Source organism: Nelusetta ayraudi, unplaced genomic scaffold, assembly GCF_046127955.1.
Source record: "Nelusetta ayraudi isolate G7.1 ecotype Tasmania unplaced genomic scaffold, CSIRO-AGI_Nayr_v1 ptg000041l, whole genome shotgun sequence".
NCBI classification, from domain to species: domain Eukaryota; kingdom Metazoa; phylum Chordata; class Actinopteri; order Tetraodontiformes; family Monacanthidae; genus Nelusetta; species Nelusetta ayraudi.
This window is the reverse complement of record NW_027466091.1, coordinates 964,507-991,336: the sequence shown is the minus strand read 5'-3', so window position 1 is coordinate 991,336 and position 26,830 is coordinate 964,507. Positions and strand designations below refer to the sequence as shown.

Sequence of the window (26,830 nt, the reverse complement as noted above, 5' to 3'; positions counted from 1 at the left end):
AGTCACTTTGTAAAATAAATAAATTAAAAAGTATATGCAGGTAGAATGTCTTCTTTTAAAATCACCAGAACCGTATAGTGTCGTCGCGGTAAAAATAAATACATAAATAAATAAATAAATAAATAAAGGAAAGAATGCATTGCAAACTGTTGCTGGGAAGATTGTCCCTGTTGCGCTGCCGTATCCCAGCCTCGTCGATTGCAGCGCTTGGTTGTTTCCTCCCCTAGTCACAGAAATTAGCCTGTTTGATGTCGGGACAAACATGTCTGTCAGAGGAGGTGGTACGAGGGGGTTTTACTTCAACACAGTGTTGTCGCTGGCCCGCTCCTTAGCCGCACATCGTCCCGCGCCAACCGAAAAGGTGAGGAAGACGTCGCGATTGCTCTCCCCGAGACACATTTGCATTAATTAGCTGCGTTAGGGACGCCGAGAGCAACAGGGTTGTTCAGGGTGTCAATTCGCTTCCGCAACTGTCTGTTAATCACGCGGCTTGACAGCAATGCCCACCTGATATCACACAGGTGTGTGTTTGCTCGTACTCGTAATTCCGAATGTATCAATTTCGTAACGTTTTAACCAAACAGTTCATTGAGAAGAGGGAGGCAATGCAGGAAAAAGTGGCGTCACTGCTCGCGCGGTGCCTGCCAGTGCATCGCATCGTACAGGCAGGAGGAGTGAGGCTTGATTCGCACTGCGGTCAAACAGGTTTGCGCGGCAGAAGGCGAGAAAGAGGGTGTTTGGGTAGGCTTTACATAGTTTCTGATTGATGCAAGTTGACTAATAGGCTGCTATTGTTGCGACGATGGTGTGGTCTTAGGCAAATGTTGGATGGCCTTTAACAAGAATATCATGTTTGGAGGAGAGAGAGAGAAAAATAAATCGCGGCACCGCATACATTCATGATGGGATGTTTAATTCGTAAACATACAGGCAGACATCTTTACTCTTTGAATAAATACTTTGAATTGCTGTTAAATCCATGATTGGTGTGTGTGTGTGGTTGAAAACTTCCAGTGAGGATGTGTTTCCTATGATGCTTAATTAGAAACAGACGTCATCATATATACTGAGGCATTTGGATAGTTCCCCCCCCACGTAGGTAGCAGCACAATAACCTTTTGTTGCCACTTCAAATTGTGATTTCACTTGTTGCTCTTCCTCTGGAAAAAAATATATCTAATGTGTAATAGATTAGAAATGTTGATAGAAAGAGTTTCGTGTGCTGAGTTAACAGTTTACCATGTTATGTTTTGGTTGGCCAACATATTCTTGGGTGTGCGTTAATTGAGCCAAAACGGTACCTGTACTGCCTGTGTGTGTTGCCCGGAGTAACCAAGTAAAGGTCAAGCCGGTCTGATTATTGTGTCCTGCCAAAATACTACATAATGTGAGGGGAAATTTCATGAGCCTCAGTGTATACTTCACATTTGTTCTTCCCGTCAGGTCCAGAAACTACAATGTATGTGTCCAGTGGAAGTCCGGGGTGTGTTCACTCTGGATGTCCGTCGGAGAGATGCAGTTATTGCTCTGGCTGTGTTTCTGCTGGAATCTGGTTTACAGGTGTGTGTGTGTGTGTGTGTGTGTGTGTGTGTGTGTGTGTGTGTGTGTGTGTGTGTGTGTGTGTGTGTGTGTGTGTGTGTGTGTGTGTGTGTGTGTGTGTGTCTTATCATCGCTTTAAGGAAGTAAGCTTACAGGTAGGCACTTTCATGATGTCATAAACTGGGCTAAAGACCAATATATGCACAGAACAGAAACAAAGTGGTCTTTTATTTTGTAAGAATTGGTATAGAAGCTCTTTTGGTCTGTTTCTACTAATGGCCTCTCTCCAAGGTTCTTTATATCACTTTGAAAAGATTGTTCTCATAATCTCATTAAGCTGGCGATTAGACATGCAGCTGGCCGTATAAGCCTTTAACCTCCTTACACTGAGGTGTAGTGTGGGAGCCTTTTGATTAAATAGATCCAGTAGTTATGTTATTGGTAATTTGATGACATTTTAAAGGATGAGCTCTTATTTCTTGTGTACCATTTGCCCTTGAAACAGCAACGCTCTTTGGTGCAAATGTGCACTTTTGTTTGGTGCTTAATGACTTAATGTGTTGTGGCAGCACAAAGACATGCTTGTCTCCTACTTGCTGAGCCTATTGAGAGGTTTACCACGAGTCCAATGGATCGAAGAGAGCACCGGAAAAAAGGGAAAGGGTGAGAACAATCCCCTCACAGTGGTGCAATTTTATTTTTTTGCATAAGCCCACTAATCCATTCGTTTGTTTAGATTCATTATACTCGTCGTCTCCACAGTAAAGGTTTTTCTTCTCTTCTGCTGCCCAGAGCTTCTCCCAGTTGCAGAAAACTTCAGCTTCTGTCTAGTGACTCTTTTGGCTGACGTGGCTCAGAGGGACCTGGACTGCCGTCAAGAGGTGGCTTTCATAGCAGTGATAAAATACAACATTTAGCTTGTGGTGCAGTGCAGCCATTAGCTTAATGATTTTACCGTTCACCTTCCAGATCTTAAACACTATAATGGAGGTCATGCAAGCTTTGCAGGACATGTGCCAAACACCTGATAATCAAGATAAAGGTACACGCATACGCACAACGACACAGGAGAACTACCGAGTGTGCAATGCCAGGACCTTCATCGGGGTTTGTCTTCTCTGTACCGCAGTCTACCTGTGCAGGTACATTGTCCCCAGCCTCCTTGGAATGACTCGCGCTTTTGGCCGCTACAGCAACACAGATGAGGCCATGCTGTCCAAGTTGTTCCCCAAAGACTCACCGCAGGTCCAGTGCGTCACAGAGGAAACGGAGGGAGTGCGACGCAGGTCCTTCAATGACTTTCGCTCCATTATGCCGTCCTCGCTGCTCACCGTCTGCCAGAGTGACAGTCTGCGCAGAGGCGGCGGAACCAGCCTGGATCCCTCGGCTCAGGTGGGCTCGTACTTCACGCACACTTTGATTTTGTTGAGCGAATAAAAGAATAGAGCAGTTTTGATGTGTGTCATGTTGTTGAAAGGTGTGCGGAGATGCAGGTCATTCACCCTGTTCGCCCACTGCGCCTGGTCCACATTATTTTGAAGGTAAACCTCCCTCTCCATTTCCACATTTTAGATGGATGGGCTCTAGTTTAACTAGGCCTGACTGCATCACAGCACTCTTGAGAAGAATGTAGTGACTGTCAAACGACTCCTCTCCCCTTCTGCTGTTTTGCTCTCATAATCATCCGCAATAATAATTTTTTTCACAAAGCTTGACTTCCAAATTGCAACTTAAAGTAACAAATATTGTAGCAACTAAACATTTTATATTTTTGTTGGATTTACACGATGCTGCCTCTCTCTCCTTCATTCTAAGGTGCCTACCTTCTCGACAGCAGCGCGCTAGATCCCGACTACTACTTCTCAACGGTCAGCTCCAGTTTCTCAGTGTCTCCTCTGCTCCTGGGAGCTGGAGAATATGAAGTTGATCAGCTCCGACAGCTCCTCGGCATGGTACATTAGTCCATTACCCTTTCAGAGCCATCGTTGGTATTTATTCAAGCCAGATAAACTATGAACATGTACACTGGCTCTCTTGAGCACAGCCGTATTTTACACCTTTGTTGCATTTGCTGTGTTGATTTGTAGGTGAAGAAGTTTGTTTCCGATTCGTTTTTGAAAAGTCTGGATGCAACAATAACAGATGTGACGGAGGTTTGTACAAAATCAGTATCCTTAAGAAAAGGAATATTCAAAGTAAAATGTAGTAAGTGTGTCTTCTCTTCTTTTGTCTGCACATCAGTCGAACCCTGGGATCAACCTCTATTACAAAACATTCAGCGATCCCCTCTATGTGTGCGTGTTCAAAATGCTGCGGGACACATTATACTACATCAAAGGTAATTCATTTACTGTGCATTTATTGTATACGCACAAACACACACACAGTTTAGCAGCCAGGGAACGATAGGCTCAGTCTAACACCACTTGGGTTTGTAGCACCTGGTCCCCGAATATCTCTATCAAAATATTGGAGAAAATATTTTGTGGGTCGTGGAACTTCTATGGACTCCGGCAGGCCGATAATCCTCAATTGTTACGTCGGCTTGGACCCTCCAGGTCTGTGGACTTGGCTTTGAGTTTGGCTCAAGCCTCTGATAAGGTGGGACGAGACGCTTCGAGAGCCAGAATGCGTTCTGCAGTTAAATTGGCATTAGACTCCAGACTTGCAATTGGCTCACCAAAGTCAGTCACCGTTGCCTGCGCTGTGTCAATTTTACCTTCAAGAGAGGCAAACGCTGACCTGAGTTCAGCAGTTACTGCTGATGATATTGACTGGTGATGGTCCTCCAGCAGGCATGCTAATTTGGTTAGCCATGGTGGACGAGTCGTCTCCTTTGGCTTCTTTTTGCTTCAGTCCAACACACACACCCACACACACACCTAGAAATGTTTTGTTTTTTCAATGCGTCTTTCTCTCCTGCTATTCTTTTCCGCAGCCTTGCAGCCGGCGTTTGTGCGCGAGGTGCACGACTTTGTGCTGGAGCAGTTCAGCAGCAGTCAGTCGGAGCTGCAGCGGGTGCTCAATGACACGGGGGGGTTGTCAGGGGAACAGAGCCCCCTCAAGCTTCGTTGCCAAGCCAATGCCGCCTGCGTGGACCTCATGGTGTGGGCCGTCAAAGATGAGCAAGGTAATCAATTGTGGCGCAACGTGACCGCCGCTGCAAAGTCGGGAGCCGTCGTCACGTGCCGGCTCTGGTCGGGTTGCTGTGGTTTGCAAATCTGACTCGCTGCCGCGTTCTATTTTCAGGAGCTGAGAATCTGTGCACCAAACTGTCGGAGAAGCTGCAGTCCAAAACTTCCAGCAAAGTCATCATTGCTCACATGCCCTTGCTGATCTGCTGCCTACAGGTAAAAAGAGTGCAATATAGAGGTGTTACGCAAGATTCCTGACGGTCGTCAGATATTGTGGTGATTCACTTCACTTGGCAGGGCTACGCTGTATATATCAAACCTTAAGCCAAACTATAAGTACATGGAGTGCTGCTGGGTTTGGGAACCAAAAAGTGCACTCCTGGTACTCTTCTAACTAACTCAAAAAGTTAGAAAAACATTTCAAAAAGATCGAGGCACTCGAGGAGATTCAAAAATATATAAAAAGCCTTTATTATGTCATGGCTTTATAGTTAAAAATTCAAACTTAGCCTTCGTTTACCTCTGTTCAAAGAGCTGTATGAAGGAGATCCCTTTCTCTGTTATCCGCCTTGAAGGCCTACGTGGCCAAAACATGTTTGTATTTTTTACTATAAAGCCACGATCTAATCAAGGCTTTTTATGTATTTTTCAGTGTCCTCGAATATATCAAACCTTGTTTATTATCTATGTGAGTTGTCTTTTGCTGTGTTTCAGGGCTTCGGTCGCCTGTGCGAGAGGTTTCCGGTCGTGGCTCACTCGGCCACAACCTCTCTGAGAGATTTCTTGGTGGTTCCCTCCCCCGTTCTCATCAAACTCTACAAGTATCACAGCCAGTACAGCACAGGTATGAAGCACTTGCTCACTGTGCTTTAATGCTCTCTCACGTCCTCCCTTCTCTTGTCAAGTCAACGTGAAAACATGTGCACATTAGCAGAACTCTCATCAATAGAATTTCTGAAACTGAAACTCTGAAATAGTAGTTTTCTGTTCTCAGCCTGAGTAAAGTGGACAGTGAGCAGTAGCAGTTGTGGCTGGTAGTGACATTCACCTCTTTTCCTCTCAGTCTGTATTGATCCCCACAGTGTGTTGATTGATCCTCTGCTAGAAATGTGCTGTGTTGAATTGCATTTAAAGTTATTGATCATGCAACATTTCCCCTCGTACTATACTTGCTCAGTTATGCCTCTGTGTGTTTTTTCAGCTTGTGAAGAATGTTCTTTTCTGGTAATATCTGTCCCGCTATTTTCAAGGCACGGGAGAAATTCGGATAAATGTCACCAATGAGCACTCCCAGTCCACCTTCAATCTCCTGTCGGGCAAAAAAGACCAGCCGTCCATGTACGAGCAACTCCGAGACATTTCCATCGATAACATCTGCAGGTCAGACACCAGCACGTCTGTAATTGGAAATGAAGGAAAAGAAAAACCTCTCTTAGCATTTTGATTGCTAATCATCCATATCATTTTTCTATTTCAGATGTCTTAAAGCTGGTCTGACCATGGATCATGTGATAGTGGAGGCCTTTTTGGCCAGTCTGTCCAATCGCCTGTACATTTCACAGGAAAACGAAAAGTTAGCAACCCCGTTCCTGACCTATTGGTAGTCCTCGGCAGTGGCACTGACGACTCTCTCCTCAAATAATCTTTTTTTTCCTGCCTAGGGATGCCCACTTGATTCCAGATCACACCATTCGAGCGCTGGGCCACATCGCAGTAGCTCTGAGAGACACTCCCAAAGTCATGGAGCACATCCTGCAAATCCTGCAGCAGAAGTTCTGTCAGCCTCCGTCACAGCTGGACGTGCTCATCGTGGACCAGCTGGGCTGCATGGTCATCACTGGGAATGTGAGTTCGCTCAGCCAGAGTAAATAAACACTTTGTAAAAACTGTGGGGCGAAGATATCCGGAATCGACTAAATCTACTGTGATTTTAGTCGACTTAAAATGATTAAGATATTTTGTCAACTAAAACAAAACAATTTAGATGATTCAATTCTGACTAAAACTCAGTAACATTTTAGTCAAAAGACTGAAACTAAATCAAATCTTGCAGACGCATGCGCGTGTGTGTCTGTGTGTGTGCGCGTGCGGTGTTGCAAGGCAGAAACAAAGAGGCCAGACCTGCTTTTTCACTATCTGACAAGCTGAACAAGTAATTATTGGAAATCAACCGTCTAATTGCTCGCTACAATGAATCTAAATGTAGGATCCATGATTGTAGTTCACGTTTCACTGGATAGTAATTGGGTCTCTCTGACAACACTAAAGCGCAGTAGCTTCTAATTAACAAGGAAATTACATTGGACCAAGTCCCCAAGAGATCTGGGGAATATTCTTATTTCAGTAACCTGATCAATTCTAAAACTGTCCCCCCAGTCAGAAGCAAACGACAAGCAATAAAAAAAACAACTGCTGATACCACACTGTTAGTCACAGTCACGTCTCTCTGCCTCTTTTAAAGCAATACATCTACCAGGAAGTGTGGAACCTGTTCCAGCAGATCAGTGTGAAGGCCAGCTCAGTGGTCTACTCGGCCACCAAAGACTACAGAGATCACGGCTACAGGTCAGTTTGTGGTCATTAATGGAAACCCCTCACCAATGAACGCTTTCAGTCTTCAGTAAAAGTATTAACGTTTATTGTCTCAGTGTTTCTATGTCCTAATTTATGTTATTTATGGTGATGTGGTTTCCGGTGTCTCTGTTTTCCGGCTCAGTAAAACAGATCAGGTTTCATTCCATTTGTTTTTTTACCATGATGCTGTTTTATATGTATCTTTTGGTTCTGTACTGTAGAGCACTTTGTAACTTTGTTTTGAAAAGTGCTATACAAAGAAAGTTTATTATTCTTTTGTGTGTGTGTGTGTGTGTGTGTGTGTGTGTGTGTGTGTGTGTGTGTGTGTGTGTGTGTGTGTGTGTGTGTGTGTGTGTGTGTGTGTGTGTGTGTGTGTGTGTGTGTGTGTGTCAGGCATTGCTCTCTGGCTGTGATAAATGCGCTGGCCAACATTGCAGCCAACCTGCAGGGGGAGCAGCTGGTGGATGAACTGATGGTGAACCTTTTAGAACTGTTTGTCCAACTGGGCCTGGAGGGAAAGAGGGCCAGTGAGCGGGCATCAGACAAGGGGCCAGCTCTGAAGGTACGTCCAGTCACAAAAAAAACAAGCAAGACGATCGCAACGTTGGTAAATTCATCTTTATTTTTCTCTTTGTTTCACACAGGCGTCGAGTAGTGCCGGGAATCTAGGAGTCCTCATTCCAGTCATCGCTGTGGTAAGTCTGTCAAGTCTGCACCAGCCACAGGGTTTTCATCATGCTGTTCATTTGGTTTTGAAGACACTAAATGCAGGGTGGTGCAATAGGCGACTTGAGTGGCCACTTATCATTTGACTTTATCTACAAATATTTACCCTGCTGCAGTACAAACACCTGTGTCACCAGTTCAGGACTTTGTGAGCTTCCAAAACATTCAGCTGTGGATTCAGTTGGGCCATTTTATGCCTTCAGTGGGAGGAGCTTGACCTACACATATTTCGATTCCAGGTCACAGGCATCTCTCCAAAATATGTTATATGCAGGGATACATCTAATTAAATCTGCTGTAATCTTCATCTGCATTTTGCAGTTATAGTTTTAGTCCAATATTTCCAGAAGGTTCAACACAGGATAAACATGTTGTACTAAAATAAGTAGCAACTGCTCCGCTTCTTGAAATGAAAGTAGCTTTTAGTTGGAATCTTTTTTTAATCGGAGGCTTTAGATAAGAGTTTAGCTCTGCGAGGGATTGACCACCCGGCCAACGAACAGGAGGCAGTCTGTGCGGTGCTCGTAGACCAGGAAGAGGAAGGGATGGTCCACGGTGAAGCGCATCTGTGAGGAGAGGGGCATGAAGCCCACCTGGGTCAGGGCGGCGGCCTCCGTCCCCTCCTCGTTCACGGTGATGATTCCCTGGTGCTTCAGCTACGGCACGAGGGCAGTCAGAAAGCACGACTCGCGTGGTCATAATAAGCACAAAGAGCTCTGGCTCGGCCTACGGCGGCCTTCTTACCCAGTTGATGACGACTCTTTCCGAGGTCATCTCGGAGAAATCTCCAGTCTGCTTGAACAAGTCGGTCAGGCCCATCTCCTTCAGGTTTTCAATCAAGTCGTAGTTCTGCTCCAACTTGAACCGAGGCAGCACCACCTCTCGAGTCCTGCGAGGAGAGGAGGGGGGGGTTACTATCGGCATTTGATCAGCGAGCTTTTCGCCGATCCCGGCGCTGCCTGCCGACCTGTTTGTCATGTTCTGGAGCCACTTGTTGACCACGGTGGGGGAGATCTGCTGCTCCAGGGTCCTCATGCCGGTCAACTTCCTCGGCAGGGCGATGAGCATGCTGATGTTTCCTCTGTACGGGAGCTGGAAGAGTTTTGCGTTAGACCCGTGTTTTTCAACCACTGTGACTAATGTCTAGTGTGCCATGAAAAATGATGACATTTCACTGAATTGGTCTAAAACAAACTACAACTTTTCATTGTGTAGTGACTGTAAATCTTTGAAATGGAACGTTAGCTTAGTTTCTTCCCTCGATCCCTCCCAGGAAATCAGCTCTGTGTACATCTAAACAGGCCCAAGTTTCACACCGACTGGCTCTGAATACATTAAAAAACTGCATTGTCATTATTAGGCTAGAAAGTTCAGAAAAGTTCCCGCTACCCACCTGCAGGACGTCGCACTCCAGCTCGTGGTCTGCGGCGGCCAGGTAGTTCCCCTTGTTGGACATCATTGGCACGCGCACGCTGCTTCTCTCATTGACCCTGAAATTGCGGTAGTGAGTCATCTCCTTGGGGAACTTTTGCTCCCATGTACCTGCGAGGGTGAAAAAGGCAACAAATATTGTCACACTCGTGTTTACTCTGTGACTCAAAAGGACACAACACGGCCGCCGAGTTGCCTTGCGTAACGGCTCTCCGCGCCGTTTGAGTCGCAAGCGGCGCTCCTTCCTCTTTTTTTTTTCCCCCTCCCGACGCACCTTTAAAGTACAAGTAGTTGAGCAGCATCAGCACCATGTTGGGGTCCACGCTCTTCAGCGGCTCCCTGATCAGCCCCTTGGTCAGCTTGAGGATGCGGCGGTTGGCTCGCCTCAAGAAGTTGGGGTCGCTGAAGTCCACCGACTGCGCCTCGGCGAAGTAAAAGGCCTTGGTCTGGGTGCGGAAGGCGTCCCTCACCCGGACGTCCGTCCGCACGTAGACGTCGTTGACCGAGCGCAGCGTGTAGCCAAAGTTCCTGCGGAAGAGCCTGTGCGTCAGCTTCCGGAAGAGCTTGTGCACCGTGGTGTTGTCGTAGTGGTGGCTGGCGTTGACGAACTCGGCGAAGCCCATCCCCCCGAAGACCTGAGCGCGCGTCTCGGGCCCGGCGGCCAGCGACATCATCCCCATGGCGATGGAGATGCCGGCGGGCGCCAGCAGGATGTTGTCGGTCTGGTTGAGGTCGTTGCGGAGGCTCCGGTAGAGGCCGAAGCCGAAGTTGGCGTTGATGATGTTGAGGCGCTGCAGGCGCGTGCGGCCGTGGAAGAGGCGCAGGAGCCTGGCGCGGCGGATCTTGGGGTCTGTGGGCTCGGCGAAGATGTCGATGTCCGGGGCTGGCGTCGCTATCTCGTCGATCTCGTCTCCTTCGCTGCAAAATGTAGCAGGTCAACTTCTATTTATCTGTTATCTATGCATACGTCCATCTTCTATGCCGCTTCCTCCTGCACTCAGGGAATTTCAAGAATGAAGTCAAAATTTCGAGATTAAAGTGGAAATTTCAAGATTAAATTGGAAATTTCAAGATTAAATTGGAAATTTCTCGAATAAAGTTGAAAAATCGATAATAAAGTCAACATTTCATGATTAAAGTAGAAATTTAAAAAAAAATGGAAATTTCAAGAATAAAATTGACAACATTTTTAGATTAAAGTCAATGTAAATAAAGTTGAAATATCAAGAATAGAGTTGGAAATTTTAAGAATAAAGTTGAAATTTTAAGATTTAAGTCGAAATGTCGAGAATAAAGTCCTGAGAATAAAGAGGCTCTGCGCATGAGCCTAGTGGAGTTCTTCTGTTTTCTGCAGTTTCCTGTTTACTTTGACTTTATTTATGAAATTTCAACATGAAACGGAAACTTTAAAGAAAACTCCACCCTGTAATATTCTTTTCTTCTAGGCGTAATCCTCTTTCGCCACAATCGCTGTGGTTGCCTCATAGTTGTTTTTCCCCCCGTTAGATTGTTTTTTTTTTTAACAAATAGCAAATTTGATTGCACCAAATCATCATATATAAAACGTGACAGCAGTTGGCACTCACATGTAGTCATCACTGCCGGCCTCCAGGATCCTATCGAAATCAATATAGTCTTCATCCTCAAAGCCGTCGAAGATGAGGTCGTTGGTGACGGTGTTTTCTTTATGGAACTCCAGCGGGATGGCCTCCATGTCTGACGCACGAGCCTCCACTTCTTGGCTTCTGTTCGGGTTTGGGGTGCTGAAGTGAGAATCCAAGTCTTTGATTCCGCCCAGGGACGGACTGACCATCACGCTGGCCACACAGATGATGGTGATGACCCACATTATGAAGCCTGCGGAAGATGAAGTGATATTTGGCTGGGCCTCATTAAGTGTCCGGAGAGCGTTAATTTCATTGGATCAGCTGCAGTCGGCGTAAATTGCTTCAACAGTAATAAGAACTAATAAGAACTTTACAGGAAGTTTTCCTCCATTGCAGTTTGAGGCTGTGAAATGCCTTACCTTCACTCCGCGCTGCCAGGAAGTGCTGTGTTATGCTGTCTGTTGGACAGAGAGCAAAGAATTGAATACAAAACTGAACTTTGATGTGTCTCCGCCTGAACAAACAGGCCAAATCAAACAGACCAAAATGTGCTTTGACAGAGTAAAATCCTCAGCTGGTCACAACTCGGCCGCTTTGCTGCTGATATTAAATGTGTGTGGAAGGGTTAATTGTGCGACATTTTGCATACAATTTGTTTTAAATGAGGAGCATAGTTTTATCCAAAAGTGTTATGTAATTTTTTTCATAATAAAATAATCAACCTTATAGTTTTCATGGATTTTAACACAATTGGTAATCAAACATCAAGTTGTGCACACATTTCTAAGTCTTTGGTTTCTCTTTATTTTTTCACTCACAAGTTGACCAGAAGGCTTCCGCCAATCAAAGAGGCCAAGCCCCGCCTCCAGAAGCTGTTCAGGGATTTCTGGCTGTATTCTGTGGTCATGGGTTTTGCTGTGGAAGGATCTGGTGAGTTGGAGATAATAGTCATGTAACATAAAGCAGGTCATGATGCTTCCCTGTACTTGATGTGATCTTACTTTCACAGTACTCTTGAAATCAGTGTCTTTATGGTAAAACTTTATTTATCCAAAATTGAAGTGGGAAAGAAATATTCCTTCTTTGTATTAGAAGGAATTGGGCAAGCCAAAATATTTCAATCACATTTTTTCCCCTAGGACTTTGGCCTGAAGAGTGGTATGAAGGTGTTTGTGAGATCGCGACCACATCTCCTCTTCTCACCTTCCCAAGTGGGGAACCTCTTCGCTCCGAGTTGCAATACAACTCTGCCCTCAAGAATGATACAGTCACACCAGTAAGTTATATACGTATGCACATAACAGCTGCTTGGGGACACAGCGGAAGCAGTACCAATCATGACTGAGGTGAATTTCCCTCCTGCAGGCTGAGTTGAGTGAGCTGAGGGCCACCATCAGCAACCTCCTCGACCCGCCTCCCGAAGGCTCCGCCCTCATTAACAAGCTCGACTTTGCCATGTCCACATACCTGCTGTCAGTCTACAGGCTCGAGTACATGAGGTCAGCACCAAGTTTGACGCCACGTCGGTGTCGCCAGTCTCGAGTGCCACTTGTAAATTGCGACGACTTTGGGGTCAGGTCTTCACATTTGGAATTGAATTCTTTATTCGAGCATAAAAAAAAACACAAATACCGTAAAAAAAAAAAAAAAAAAAAAAAAATGCAAGCCTAATACTCAAAGGAAAAAAATATCCAGACGCTTAAATATGCTGAGAAAGGAGGAAGGAAGAAGTACAAAATGTATTCAAGCCTACTCCTATTTACTTCACATTTCACCTGCATCATATTGCAATCTTCATCTAAATGCATTTGAACAAGTTATTGTATGCAGCTATTAAACATGATGGAAATGAAAGTTTTGCTGCTGGCTTTCTCCCAGGATGCTGCGCTCCAACGATCCCGACAGGTTCCAGGTCATGTTTCGATACTTTGAGGACAAAGCCATCCAGAAAGACAAATCTGGTGCGACTTGAATTCCTGCCCGATCACCGAGCGTCATCTCACACATTGGGCCTGAATTGTTTTCCTCATTCACCCCCTTGTGACCTCTGCAGGCATGATGCAGTGCATTATCTGTGTGGGCGACAAGGTGTTTGAAGTCTTTCTGCAGATGATGGCAGAAAAGGTGAGCTGCTTCGCAACTCAAGCAACCTGAAGAGAACTTGGACGTTTGGCCGCTGTGCTTTTTCAGTGTTGCTATTTTCGATTGGCTTTTTCTTTTTCAGCCAAAAACCAAAGAGCACGAGGAAGAACTGGAACGGCACGCCCAGTTTTTGCTGGTCAACTTTAATCACACGCACAAAAGGATTCGCCGAGTGGCTGACAAATATCTCTCTGGCTTGGCTGAGACGTTAGTATCGACCATCAGAGCCGCACTGCGCCCTGCTGTGACAGAAGACTCGTGGCAGCCTAACTCTCCCCCCCCCCTGTTGGTTCATCTCTGCCAGGTTTCCCCATCTGCTGTGGAGTGGCCGCGTGTTGAAGACCATGCTGGACATCTTACAGACGCTCTCGCTCTCACTGTGTGCTGTAAGTGTCAGTGGGGAGCAGGTGCAGAGTGTGAACATAAGAAAGTAAATGACGTGAGATATTCATGCGTCAGACAAGGTGACGGCAGTTCCTTGTTAGTGCTTTCGCATCCAGTGAAGCAGTTTGCATTTGTACATTATTTGTTCATTATTTTGAAATAATATTAAATATGTTATTTTTCCATAAGGACATTCACAAGGATCAGCCGTACTACGACATTCCAGACACCCCGTACAGGATCACCGTCCCCGACACCTACGAGGCTCGAGAGGTGAGTTTGGAATTGTGTTGTATTACAAGGACCACAAGAGGGCAGCGTAGCATTGCTTTACTTTTGGAACCACTCGCCCCTTAATGTTAATGTATGTTTTTAGAGTAAAGATTTACCCGTTTGTTGCTCTTAATGAATGTGAATATTTTTTTTATTCAAACTGTGTACTAATCTTTTGTTATTGAACAATAATAAGGACTGATCTTGGTTTTCCCCGCTGCCGCTGTAGAGCATCGTAAAGGACTTTGCCGCTCGCTGTGGTGAGATCCTGAAAGAGGCAATGAAATGGGCCCCTTCAGTCACCAAGTCACACCTGCAGGTGAGACATCCGCCCTGTCACTGACTCTGACTGACTTATCCTTTGCTTGTTCAATTTCTCTTTCCTCTCTCTGCCTTTTGTCCCCACAAATATTTATACTACATATCTGTCTATGACATAATTTCTATATATTACACTAACGGTGGTGAGTTATCGTGCCATAGTGAGGCAAGAGGTCGGGACGTTTGTCTGAACAATTCTAAAGAGAGGATGTCAGGCAGGCAAACAGTTGTAGTCCTTTATCCAACCAGCAGGGGGCACCATTTCAATACAGGTTACAGGTGCCTTTCTTCCCTTCGGTAACCAATGAGTTATAAAAGGGATTCTGAAAATCACTTGGTACGGCAGAAACTCTGCAGGTTTGCTTTAAAATAAGAATATCTGCACTTTTGTAGCCCACAGCTCAGAATAAGAATAACTTAAATTTGTCTAAGTTTGTTTCTTTTTTTTTTTTAACTTTGTGTTGCGTTTTGCTGCAGGAGTACCTGAACAAGCACCAGATCTGGGTCTCGGGACTGTCGCAGCACACTGGCCTGGCCATGGCCACAGAGAGCATCCTGCACTTTGCTGGCTACAACAGACAGAGCACAACACTCGGCGTGAGTCTCGCATGGAGCCGACTGGTTGGATGTCTCTCACTCTTTGTTTTAGCGATAAGCCCTGGGGCATCAAGTCATGTGTAAATATGCAAGTAAAACACCTATTAAAGTTTTCAGTACAAACATTGGTTAAAACCAATTTTTAGGCCATGTTGGTAGTCTTTAATAATCCTTCCCTAGTATTAGTCCTATTTTACATCCATCTTTTAGCGGCTTTGTCAACCTCGTGCAGAAGTGACCTGCATCCTCTGTCCACCCTACACTTCTGTTTTATTGTGTTTCCCAAGCTTTACATTATAGGTTTATCTCTTCATAGCTGTGCTTCTCCCTGTGTGCGTTCTTGCTAGTCAGTAGAAGATGCTTTTTATTTGCTCGCCATGCATTGTGTGTGCCACTGGCTCTGTGTTCTGCTCTGTCTGTGTTTTCATTTGCTCAGTTTTTTTTTTATGTTTTGTTGTCATTAACCTGCATGCCCACCTGCTCACCGTTGGACGGGTGGCTTGGTTGGCTGCTGCTGTTTTTCCCCATTTTGGCTAACTGGTAACGCTGGTGGTGACCTTCGCCTTCGTGTGGCCAACGGTAGGCTGCGTTCCCTCAGATTGGTCGAAACCAGGGGTGGGCAAAACTTTTTGACTGCTGGGCCACAGTGGGTTTTAAAATTTGATGGAGGGACCGAGCCAGAAGCAGATGGGTGGAGTGCTTTGGTGACCCACCTCATAGGAGAAAAAAAATATATCAAGGGATATGTAGAAAAGGTGCTTTAATGTCAATTGAAAATGCTATTTTATGACTCACTTACTATTGATATGATTCTTTCAAGTTGGGCCGCCCGGATTGAAAAGCTTAACGGGCCGCACATGGCCCCCGGGCCGTAGTTTGCCCATGCCTTGTCTAACCCGTGAACAGCCAGAGTAGTGCTCAGGGATGGCGGCATCACAACCTTCAAACTACAGTACATATTCCAACACCCCCCCGACCTGAGATTTGTGTGACTCGGTGTTGTAGTCAAGACCACATCAACCGAGACCAAGACCTTATCAAGACCAGAGAGTATCGAGATTGAGACAAGACCACGACTTTAGATGTCAAAGAAAAAAAAAACAACATAACAGAAAAAATGGCTAGTATCTTTTTTTAAATTCAAGTTTGCTTCTAAATTGAACAGCAACGTCTCTTTTCAGCAAGGCATCTTTTAATAATTTTCATGATGTTTTGAAGATGTTGTTGCTTTGCCAACTGTTTTGAAACTTATTTTTCTTTTTAATAAAAAAAAACCAACTTTGCTTCATAAATTTACAAAATCAATTAATCAAGAATAAGGGGCTGTGTCACTCTGGGTGTCACAAACAACAACAAGCAACAGCTGGATTATTTTGTTATTATCTGTCATTGTAGTGTTTGCTGAGTCTTGACCAAAATAAAATCCTGGGCCCGTACAGTCCGACACAAAGACAAGACCGAGTAAAAATGCCTTTGAGTCCAAGACGAGACCGAGACCCTTAAAAAGTGGTCTTGAGACCAAGACCAACCTCCACTACTACAACACTAGTGTGACCGCTCGTTGCCTTTCAAACTGTGTGTCTCCCTCAGACCACCCAGCTGACGGAGAGGCCAGCGTGCGTGAAGAAAGACTACTCCAACTTCATGGCGTCGCTCAACCTGCGCAACCGCTACACAGGAGAGGTGACATGTTGATTGCATATTGGTCCAAAGGTTTTCCCCATGCGGTGCCTTCATGCCGGTGAGTGTGTGTGCAGGTGGCTGGGATGATCCACTTCTCCGAGGCGACTCAGACTCAGTCGGACCTCACCAAGCTGATGACCTATCAGATGAGCAGCGCGCTGGACAAGAAAGACCCCGAGGCCTTCACTCAGACCATGTTCAAGATGGCCGCCCTGCTCATCACCACCAAAAGTCAGAATTTTTTTCATTTATTCATCCGTTTGATTGTTTTTTGGCAGCTCCACAAGTCTGGTGGCCACTGTTGTAAATGCGAAGAGGGTTTTGCAGTCATTTCCTCTGCTGTGTTGTCTGGCAGACTGCGATCCTCTTCTCCTGCACCACCTGTGCTGGTCCCCTCTCAAGATGTTCACAGAGCACGGCATGGAAACCGCCATCGCCTGCTGGGAGTGGCTCCTGGCGGCGCACAATGTGGTGGAAGTGCCGGTACGTCACTCGACCCATGACCGTTTGGAAAACACAGTTTTTGGAATATTCCGGCGGCGCGATGACGGTTCCGTTTGTTTTGCTGCTTCCCAGTTCATGCGTGAGATGGCAGGAGCCTGGCAGATGACTGTGGAGCTGAAGATGGGGCTGTTTTCTGAGGCCCAGGTGGGGGCCGGACCTCTGGCCGTGTCAGAGGAGAGCCAGCCCACCCCCTGCGCCCCCGAAGTCATCCCACATTTCCTCTGGATTGAGGTCAGTAGCTGCGTTTCCATCACAGTTTCTCACAAAATAAAAGCGATATTTCTAAAAATTTCGACAGTTGCTCTTGCGATTTGCAGGTGTTTCCATTGAATGGTGTGAGGAGCATAAGCCGTAATTCTCGTAAAATCTTGTCTTCTTCTGTCATCATTTCTGCCTTCAGTTTCTGGTGCAAAGGTTTGAGATTGCCAAGTACAGCAGTGCTGACCAGGTGGAGATTTTTACTGCCATTCTGCAGAGATCTCTGTCGTTGAATGTAGGAGGACCCAAGAGCAGCCTGAATCGGCATGTAGCTGCAGTTGGACCGAGATTTAGGTACTTTGTGTTAGTACTCAGCTGTTGTCACAGCAAAACGGTTTCTATCTTATTTTGTCACAGTCCTGAAAAAGTCATTTTTTTGAAAAAAATGTTTTATTGTTTTACCCAAATCACCTTCTCATCGTGATTTGGTACAGTTATGGGCTGTTTTCTGATATACTTAATGAAAAACTACTATTTTAATAGTGTGTAGTTATGTTAAATTGTGCTAATTTTACTGTACTAATGCAGACTCTTGAAGGTGTTTTGTCTGCTTTTGTTTTTAGACTGTTGACTCTCGGTCTGACCCTCCTACATGCCGATGTTGTGACAAACTCAACCATCAGAAATGTGCTTCGAGAGAAGATCTACTCCACCGCCTTTGACTACTTCAGGTACGTCTCTGCTGTTTCGGAAGAAACGCAAACTACCGGTTTATTTTGAAGAAATCTTGGTTTTAACACATCTTGCTTTTTGTCCCGCTTAGTGTCACTCCAAAGTTTCCCAGTCAGACTGACAAGAGGCTGAGAGAAGACATCAGCATCATGATCAAGTTTTATGCCAGTCTGCAGTCTGATAAGAAATATCTTGCTGCCGACCAGCTGGTTCCCCCAGGTGGAGTTTAAAACCACAAGTAGTGCCTGATTTCTCAGCAACATGTCCTGAAGTAGCAACCATCAAGTCTGCTGGGTTGCATTTTGCTTCCACAGTCGGCGGATGCTGGATTTTTTTTTACAGAATTCATGACCAAAACCTGATTATTGGGACTGATTGATGCTGTTTTTGACCAGACCCCCAGGACATGTCAGTCAACAGCCTGTCAGTGGTGACAGTGACGGACAGCCGGAGCAGCCTGGACGCAGCTGTGGGCCAGAGACAGCAGGTGGCTCAGGGATGGATCAACACCTACCCTCTGTCCTCTGGGATGTCCACTATATCCAAGAAGTCAGGTAACTTAGACACACTGCACCTCATGTCGCTCGTGAACTGTGCTGCGGCTGAAAGTTGAACATATTTTGGATGCCCCCCTCCCACCCCCTTCAGGACTGTCTAAAAAGAGCAACAGAGGCTCTCAGTTGCACAAGTACTACATGAAACGTCGGACGCTCCTGCTGGCCATGCTGGTATTTACATCCTCAATTCTTCTTCATGTGGACCGACTCCTGGTTTAAATGCCAATGTCTGGACTCCAATCCCGTCAAACTAAGTCCCTCTCTCTGTTTGTCTCTCCGCAGGCCAACGAGATCGAGCGGCTGACCATATGGTACAACCCGCTGTCCGCTCCAGAGCTCGCCATCGCCACGGAGCCGTCGCTGGAGACCAGCATCGCAAACTGGAGGTCCAAGTACAGCAGCATGTCGGAGAAACAGTGGAAGGACCACATCAACCTGGCCTGGACCATCGCACCGTACCTGGCTCTGCAGCTGCCTGCCAGGTACTCAGAAACCCCCACCAGGCTGCTTACATCGCTAAAGGGATGCTTCCACAAATATTGTCCATTTACTTCCTCTGTGTCAATTAATGGCACTGGGGTCATTTTCTAAATACATCCCAAAATATAGCACAATATGGTCCTTTGTGATAAGTTAGTAATTTAGTTAATGTAAACATTGGGTTCTTGTGGCTTGTGATCCCATTCTTAGTTTTCTGTTCGCTGCAGGTGTTGAAATGTGAAAAACTCATACATATAATAGTCACGAACGCTGTCTAAAGTAAAGGACTTTTGCTGCGCTTCATTTTTTTAACAGTGCACTTTGCACAAACTACTGTATAAAATAGTGAACTCAGTCTGGACTTTCCTGTCTTTCAGGTTTAAAAACACAGAGGCCATCGTCTCCGAGGTGACTCGTCTGGTGCGGATGGATCCTGCCGCTGTGTGTGACGTTCCAGAAGCCGTCAAGGTTGGTTCCTCTGCTGGGTGTTCATTATTTTTGCACTGGCCCTGCACCAGGCCCTCAGAGTCCTAGATGGCGGCCCATTGATTTGAATGGAGTTGCTCTCCCAGCGCATATGCTGAAAAGGTTTTGGACTTCCACACTAATTGGCCCTTAGAGCACGTGCAGTAGTGTCACTTCCCATCATGCCTCTGTAACTCACATGATCTATTTGGCCAATCAGAACGATCCTGGAGAACGTCACTTACAGACACGCCAGGACGCAGCCAATCAGAACGAGCTGAGACACAGCAGCGCGTACGACGTTGTGACATTGCTGCAGTACTTTGAGTGGCCACTTGGAAAAATCGGCTAGCCCTCACATTGCCTGTTCGGTATCCAGTTCTTATAATACCTCTATGGTCCTACCACTAGATGCTGCTATTTAACACACTTGCTTTCTCATTGGCTAGAAGTTCTCCTATTCCCCCTCCGCCCGCTCCCCACCCCCCTTCAACTTTTCAAAGGTATCATATGATCTGACATGTTTTCTTGTTCCCTCCCTATTTACTCTTTAATATCTTTCTAATAAAGAACCACGGGGGGCTGACGGGGGTTTCCCCAAAGGCCGGCACGGTTCCGAACAGGATCCTCGTCAATTCCAGTCACTTTAGCAACCAGTAAACACAGCGCACTCTGGAGCCTAGTTAGCTCACCTTCCATTGATTGATGAAGCTTGCATCAGATCTCCTTGTTGTTTGATGCGGCTATGTGGATCACGTGATTTGAACAAAGCAAACGGAGGTCATCCGTTTTTTTAAGTTGTACTATTATTTCTTTTCTGCAGTTTCTGGTGACGTGGCACACCATCGATGCCGACTCTCCAGAGCTGAGTTACATCCTGTCCTGGGCACCAGCAGACCCTCCCACTGGACTCTCCTACTTCTCCTCGCTGTACCCCCCACACCCTCTCACAGCCCAGTACGGGGTCAAAGTTCTGCGCTCCTTTCCTCCGGTATGATCCAAATTCTTTAGGCCTAAAAATAAATGAATATTGCACACATGCAAAATCAAATTTCAACAAAAAAAAAGAAGATCTAAATAAACAAAATGTAAATTATAATTATATGCCTCTTTTTTGTTTCCAGCCAGCTAATTTGAATTTCAACAGTAATCTTTTTCTGTGGGCAATCTGGGGTTTGTTGTATTAACAGTACATGTGCTGCATAATGCCAGTGGGCCAGCTCTAGCTGTGAGTTTGACACCTATGGTTCAGATACTGTGATGAAAGGGTTTATAGAATAGATACCAGTTGTTTGGGAGCGTTAAAAACACACACATTCATGGCATTTGCTCTTTTGTTCCTCACAAGTCTTCTTCTCTCCTGTTCTAGGACGCCATCCTGTTTTATATCCCTCAGATTGTCCAGGCGCTTCGTTACGACAAGGTGATAATCAGCACATTGTGGTTCGTTGATGCGTTGTCGACACAACATCTGTTGGACCGCTGCCGACATGTGTCTGTCACACTGTTGTGTAGATGGGCTATGTGAGAGAATACATCCTGTGGGCTGCTCAGAAGTCTCAGCTCCTGGCGCATCAGTTCATCTGGAACATGAAGACCAACGTGTACCTGGATGAGGAGGGAAATCAGAAAGATCGTGAGACGCAGTTTCATCTCGGCTCCGTCCTGCCTCTCGGATTTTAACGCGTGCGCTGATTTCACAAATGCACACAAATTGCTGTCTGTGTGTGCAGCCGACATCGGCGAGCTGCTGGAGCAGATGGTGGAGGAGATCACCGGCTCGCTCTCTGGCCCGGCCAAAGGCTTTTACCAGCGAGAGTTTGACTTCTTCAACAAGATCACCAATGTCTCGGCCCTCATCAAGTATGAACCCAGCTCCACCCTTCTGCATCAATGGCGCCAAAATGTGCTGCTTTTACTATATGTATATTTCAGAGTATACATCTTTATTTTTTGTTCTGTTCACAGTCTGTTCACCATTTTTGCTCAATCACTCCCTTTTAAAATGGTGACAAATCACCCAAAAATGTGTTTTAAAAAGAGGTTTCGTAGGAACATCAAAAGTAAAGTGAAACCTCTACGCAGCCTGAACTGAACTGTGCCAAAGGAGACCACAGCTGAACTTTTCTGCCGGACCGAAACCTCTGGGTGATCTTTGAAGTGTCGATGAAGTGATAACAAGTTTCCTCCAGAGCCGGCATGTTGTTGATGTGTTTTCTCTTTCTTTTCCGAACCCTGGCCCAGACCTCCTGCCATCAACTCCCACGGTCCCTTTGTTGTTTGCTCATTGGCCCTTTTGTTTCTTCTAACGTCGCTCTGATTACGTCCCGGTCCAAAGGATCTGCCGACGCACCTCTGACAGCTCCCAATTATTTCTTGCTCCTCCGCCCACTGGAGGAAGACGCTGCTCCCCTCAGCTCTCATTAGAGCGCTAATTGCGACTTTCCGCGGGAGAAACTTGAGCAGCTCCCCAGGCTTTCCACTCTATTACTTTCCACCCTGGTGACTCTCCTCTGTGAATAACAGCAGAGACCGAGTGTCACTTTGCATCCAAAGTCATTCGGTGAGATACCGACGCACAATACTCCCTCGGAACGTCAGTCAACTCTGTTTTTCTCCGTCCTTCTTGTCAGGCCTTTTCCCAAAGGGGAGGAGAGGAAGAAGGCCTGCCTGGAAGCCATGTCCCAGATCAAGGTCCAGCCGGGCTGCTATCTCCCCAGCAACCCTGAGGCCATTGTTCTAGATATAGACTACAAGTCTGGGACCCCCATGCAAAGGTTGGTGTCTAAAGTCTGGAGCGCCGTTTGTGGGCTAAAATAAAAACTGAGAAAGACAAACAATGTGTTGCGTCCGTCTCCCAGCGCCGCCAAAGCTCCCTACCTGGCCAAGTTCAAAGTGCGGCGGTGCGGCGTCAGCGAGCTGGAGAAAGAAGGTACCGCACGCAACTCTAAATAAAATCTTTAAAAAATTGCGCTCGCCGACCGCTGTGGTTCTGGGACAAACGGCGTGTGGCCACGTGTGATCCCCGCCAGGTCTGCGGTGTCGCTCGGACTCCCTGGACGAGGCCAAGAGTGAGGAGGAGGCCAGGAGGATCTGCTGGCAGGCGGCCATCTTCAAAGTGGGCGACGACTGCAGACAGGTGAGAGCCTCGCCTTCTCCTCCTCCTCCTCCTCGTCCTCCTCCATCTCGCCAGCGTTTCTCCTCCCCGTGTCCGCTCACTCTCTGCTTTGTGTGACTGCAGGACATGTTGGCTCTCCAGATCATCAGCCTCTTTAAAAACATCTTCCAGATGGTGGGCCTGGACCTTTACGTCTTCCCTTACAGGGTGGTGGCCACAGCGCCGGGGGTAGGTTCACTCTGAGGGTTTTCTCTTTTTTTAACAACAGCGATAAAATGATGTGGCGCTGCCGCCTCACAGCGTGAAGGTTGTGGGTTCGACTCCCAGCCTGGAGTCTTTCTGTGTGGAGGTTGCATGTTCTCCCTGTGTCTGCGTGGGTTCTCTCCGGGTTCTCCGGCTTCCTCCCACAGTCCAAAAACATGCATGTGAGGTCAATTGAAGACTCTAAATTGAACCTCGTTGTGTGTGAGTGAGTGTGAATGGTTGTTTGTCTCCATGTGGCCCTGTGATGAAGTGGCGACTTGTCCAGGGTGTCAGCCTGCTTTCGCCCTGTGACAGCTGGGAGAGGCTCCAGCAGACCCCCAGGACCCTCAGTGCAGGAGGAGGCGTCTATTGAAAATGCATGAATCGATGGATAAAATGATGAACTAAAAGTTTTCATTTTTTTTCTCCCGTCCCAGTGCGGAGTGATCGAGTGCATCCCAGACTGCAAGTCACGTGACCAGCTGGGCAGACAGACGGACTTTGGCATGTACGACTACTTCAGGAACCAGTACGGCGACGAATCCACGCTGGCCTTCCAGAAGGTGGGAAGAAAGAAAGAAAGAGAGAGAGAAAAAAAACCCTGCAGTTCTTTTTGAAAATGTGCACGTGTTTCCTACTGACGGAGTCGCCGTGTTCCCTCCATCGCCCGTCGCTGCAGGCGCGCTACAACTTCATCCGCAGCATGGCAGCGTACAGCCTGCTGCTCTTCCTGCTGCAGATTAAAGACAGACACAACGGCAACATCATGCTGGACAGCCAGGGTCACCTCATCCACATCGGTAAACACTCTGTGTGTGTGTGTGTGTGTGTGTGTGTGTGTGTGTGTGTGTGTGTGTGTGTGTGTGTGTGTGTGTGTGTGTGTGTGTGTGTGTGTGTGTGTGTGTGTGTGTGTGCGTGCAGACCTTGCATGCTTGATTTGATATCATGCAAACCAAGTAAGCAGTTCACTATCTACATTTGTCTGTTGAAGCCTCTTTAAAAGTCTTGATGGTGCCCTTTGTGACATCACAGTGTGTTTTTTTTTTTTAGTGCTCAATGAAAAGTAGAGCAGGTCTCAAGGGACTCAATGGTAGAAATAATTTTTTAGAGATTTTAATTGAAATTGTCTTTTGCATAATACAGCACATTCTGACGCATCTGTGGTTGCAAATGCAGATTTTGGCTTCATGTTCGAGAGCTCCCCCGGAGGCAACCTGGGCTGGGAGCCGGACATCAAGCTGACCGATGAGATGGTGATGATCATGGGCGGCAAAATGGAAGCGACGCCCTTCAAATGGTTCATGGAGATGTGTGTGAGGGGATATTTGGCGGTCAGGCAAGTACTTTTTAAAGCGCCCACTTGATGGCCGGAGGCCTCGGGGGAAATGACCCGAAACATTGAGATTGTCCTTCTGCGGCTCCGCAGACCCTACATGGACGCTGTGGTCTCCTTGGTGACGCTCATGCTGGACACAGGCCTCCCCTGCTTCAGAGGACAGACGATTAAGCTGCTCAAGTGAGTGTGGCGCGTTGCGAGTAATTAGAAATGAGCGTCGCAGTCGGCCCTCCCTCGCTTGCTGACGATCCGTTTTCCCACTCAGGCAGCGCTTCAACCCCGGTTTGAGCGAAAAAGACGCTGCTTCCTTCATCATCAAAGTGATCCAGAATTGTTTCCTCAGCAACAGGTGAGTGGCAGAGCAAAGCCCGTCCTACGCCCCCCCCCACCTCCCTCTTGGCCTTCCACAAAACACACATTTGTCCCTTTTTTTTGTCTTACAGGAGCAAGACCTATGACATGATCCAGTATTATCAGAACCAGATCCCATACTAAACATCTGTACCTCAGCATGTGCGGGTTTTACGTGTGCAAATGCCAGCTTTTAAATTGAAGATTGTGGCGGCTGATTGTTTTTTTTGTTGGAATGTCGTTGTTTTGTGTTTGCAACCCGCCGCCTGCTTCCTCTCTCCCAAAGTTTCCTTTGCGCCGGTATCCGTTTCTTTATTTATTACACTTATGATTGCACAGGCATCTTGACTTCAGTGCACTTAGCAGAAAAACGAAACCTTGATCATCTGCACGTTCAGTACGTAATTGCCGATTGTTTTTGTGCCAAATTTAAAAAAAAATATCGTCAAGTGTTTGTGCATGTGGATTGTTTGAGCTTTTCCTTTCTGGCGGAGGCTGAAACGTGGTTGGATACTTGAAGTGGACAAAGTAGACAAGTTTCAGTTCAGACCAATGTGGCCTACTATGTGTGTGTGTGTGTGATCACGTACTCGACTGTTCTAACCTGATGGGCACGATACGGTGCAACAGTGGATCCCAGGCTCCTGCATGAGGGCAACGTTCTCCACTATAATCTCAGTTTTCCACACTGTGCAGCCTTTCCCAGACTGACCACATCTCTTTCATCTGTTGCATGGTACTCCCCTCATATTGGAACCATGCTCGCACCTGTGGAACACACCAGGCCCGAGTGCTGTATATTTAGCATTACCAAGGGGTTAGGCAATGACGACAATGTGCATTATTATTTTTATTGTTATAATTTAGATTTTTTTTTTTCTTTTTCTTTTTCTATCGTTGATGAATGGAGGTGGGGAATGCTCATAATGTGGCTTTTGGTGGAAGTTATTTAAGTAATCCAAAGTGCTGTGGCCAGTGTCCCTATGGCTAGCTTAAGCATAAATGTAATGTTACTGATTGTAAAGCCTATTTGTATATTTATATTCATGAATCCATTTTCTGTCCCCTTTTCTATTATTATGCCATTTTGAAAGAGAATGTTATATGAACTCGGATAAAGATCTTTAAAAAAAAAAAAAAAAAGACTTCGTGTGTGTGTGTGCGCGTGTGTGTGTGCGCGCGCGCGTTCGTCGGAGAGCAAATTGTCTCGCATCATCCACCAGAGGGCAGCATCCACCGCTTTTCTTTTCATTTGGCCGCAGGAGTCGGGTTGCCAGTTTAGATCGTTCAAAGTGAATTAAAGTGGTGAAACGAACGCAGCCTCCGTCGTGTGTCCAGCACGGAGAAACAGCAGGGAACTCATCACACGGAAGCACGGGTCATGAGATCCAGCTGCCAGTCACTCAAGGTGGCCTCGGCGGACCGTCACTGTGGTTCTTGGAGGTTTGTGTTGCTCTGAGACATTATCATAAGAACAAAAATAACGAAACCTTGAGCACGCGAACCTGACCCGCGACCTCGTGGCACACGTATCCTCGAAAAAGCAGGTTACTTTCAATAGTGTATGCTAATGCAGGGAAATGGCTCGGGGGAGGAAAAACAACCCAGAAGAAAAGAGTTGGTGAGAGTTTGAGGGAAGAGCGTCCACAGCTCCAGCTGAGCGTGTTCAAGGCCGGAGATGAGTGGCGTGGAGCGGACGTCTGAGAGGAGCGCAGCCACATGGAGAACACGCACGCGCCTCTCGGCTGAGGTGGTTTTTGATGGAAAGACCTCAGCCGAGAGTGGGAACAAAAAAAAAAAAAAAAAAAAATGCTGCTACTTGTCTGTGGATACATTTTCGAGACACTGTTTTAATTAATTTTTCAGCGCATACAGATTGCCCAGAGGGGGAAACACCTTGATGTATTTTTGACGAGACCAGATCACTGGCTGTTCTCGGCTGCTCCCCGTGGTGCTGCAGGTGTCCTCGTCTAATCCATATAGCCACACACACACACACACACACACACACACACACACACACACACACACACACACACACACACACACACACACACACACACACACACACACACACACACACACACACACAGTAGAAGGGGAGACTCCAGCCAATGTAGCCAAATTGAAAACGTGACCACGGAGTCGGGGTCTAAAATTTCAAATGTTTGCCTTTTGTTGATCACCATTTCCCACTGGTGTGTTTTTCACGTACTTGGCTGTTCTACTAGGGCTGCACGATGAATATTACCTCAAAAAACCTTTCATTTTTCTAAAAAAAAAAAAAAAAAAATTGTGTTGAAATACTTTCAGGTGGACAAATGTAAGAAAGGAGGTCACATAACGCGCCTACAAGTCACTAGAAGAGAAAAAATATTCCTGGAAAGTTTTTTCAAATGATATATTTGACTTTTCTTTGGAAAATATCCAAGACA

At 46.4% G+C, this 26,830-nt stretch overlaps 2 protein-coding genes across 3 annotated transcripts; one reads left to right on the top strand and one right to left on the bottom strand.

Annotated features, from left to right (window-relative positions):
• Window positions 1–177: 177 nt before the first annotated feature.
• Window positions 178–25,517, top strand: pi4kab (phosphatidylinositol 4-kinase, catalytic, alpha b). 2 transcript variants are annotated; one of them, XM_076033274.1, is made up of 54 exons: window positions 178–361; window positions 1,444–1,560; window positions 2,109–2,202; window positions 2,332–2,420; window positions 2,509–2,581; window positions 2,669–2,931; window positions 3,017–3,080; window positions 3,355–3,491; window positions 3,627–3,692; window positions 3,781–3,877; window positions 4,478–4,669; window positions 4,789–4,889; window positions 5,388–5,517; window positions 5,924–6,053; window positions 6,151–6,246; window positions 6,335–6,518; window positions 7,135–7,238; window positions 7,641–7,809; window positions 7,892–7,942; window positions 11,833–11,941; window positions 12,151–12,287; window positions 12,377–12,510; window positions 12,890–12,972; window positions 13,065–13,135; window positions 13,236–13,360; window positions 13,458–13,539; window positions 13,727–13,810; window positions 14,040–14,129; window positions 14,609–14,728; window positions 16,328–16,411; window positions 16,486–16,642; window positions 16,767–16,894; window positions 16,988–17,146; window positions 17,316–17,467; window positions 17,737–17,844; window positions 17,937–18,064; window positions 18,241–18,399; window positions 18,494–18,573; window positions 18,685–18,884; window positions 19,260–19,350; window positions 20,171–20,338; window positions 20,717–20,770; window positions 20,863–20,983; window positions 21,081–21,210; window positions 21,981–22,124; window positions 22,209–22,279; window positions 22,380–22,486; window positions 22,589–22,693; window positions 23,146–23,271; window positions 23,388–23,508; window positions 23,885–24,044; window positions 24,135–24,224; window positions 24,310–24,393; window positions 24,488–25,517. In XM_076033274.1, the coding sequence occupies exons 1-54, from the start codon at window positions 263–265 to the stop codon at window positions 24,537–24,539; spliced, it is 6,270 nt and encodes a 2,089-aa protein (XP_075889389.1). In that variant the 5' UTR covers window positions 178–262; the 3' UTR covers window positions 24,540–25,517. The 2 variants fall into 2 exon arrangements, with proteins under 2 accessions (XP_075889389.1, XP_075889388.1); XM_076033273.1 differs by having other exon boundaries at window positions 16,319–16,411.
• On the bottom strand, window positions 8,351–11,531 carry serpind1 (serpin peptidase inhibitor, clade D (heparin cofactor), member 1). The gene is made up of 7 exons (XM_076033275.1): window positions 11,431–11,531; window positions 10,991–11,261; window positions 9,679–10,322; window positions 9,367–9,515; window positions 8,941–9,065; window positions 8,718–8,862; window positions 8,351–8,629 (listed from the first exon to the last, which is right to left on the bottom strand). The coding sequence occupies exons 2-7, from the start codon at window positions 11,251–11,253 to the stop codon at window positions 8,438–8,440; spliced, it is 1,518 nt and encodes a 505-aa protein (XP_075889390.1). The 5' UTR covers window positions 11,254–11,261; window positions 11,431–11,531; the 3' UTR covers window positions 8,351–8,437.
• Window positions 25,518–26,830: the final 1,313 nt, after the last annotated feature.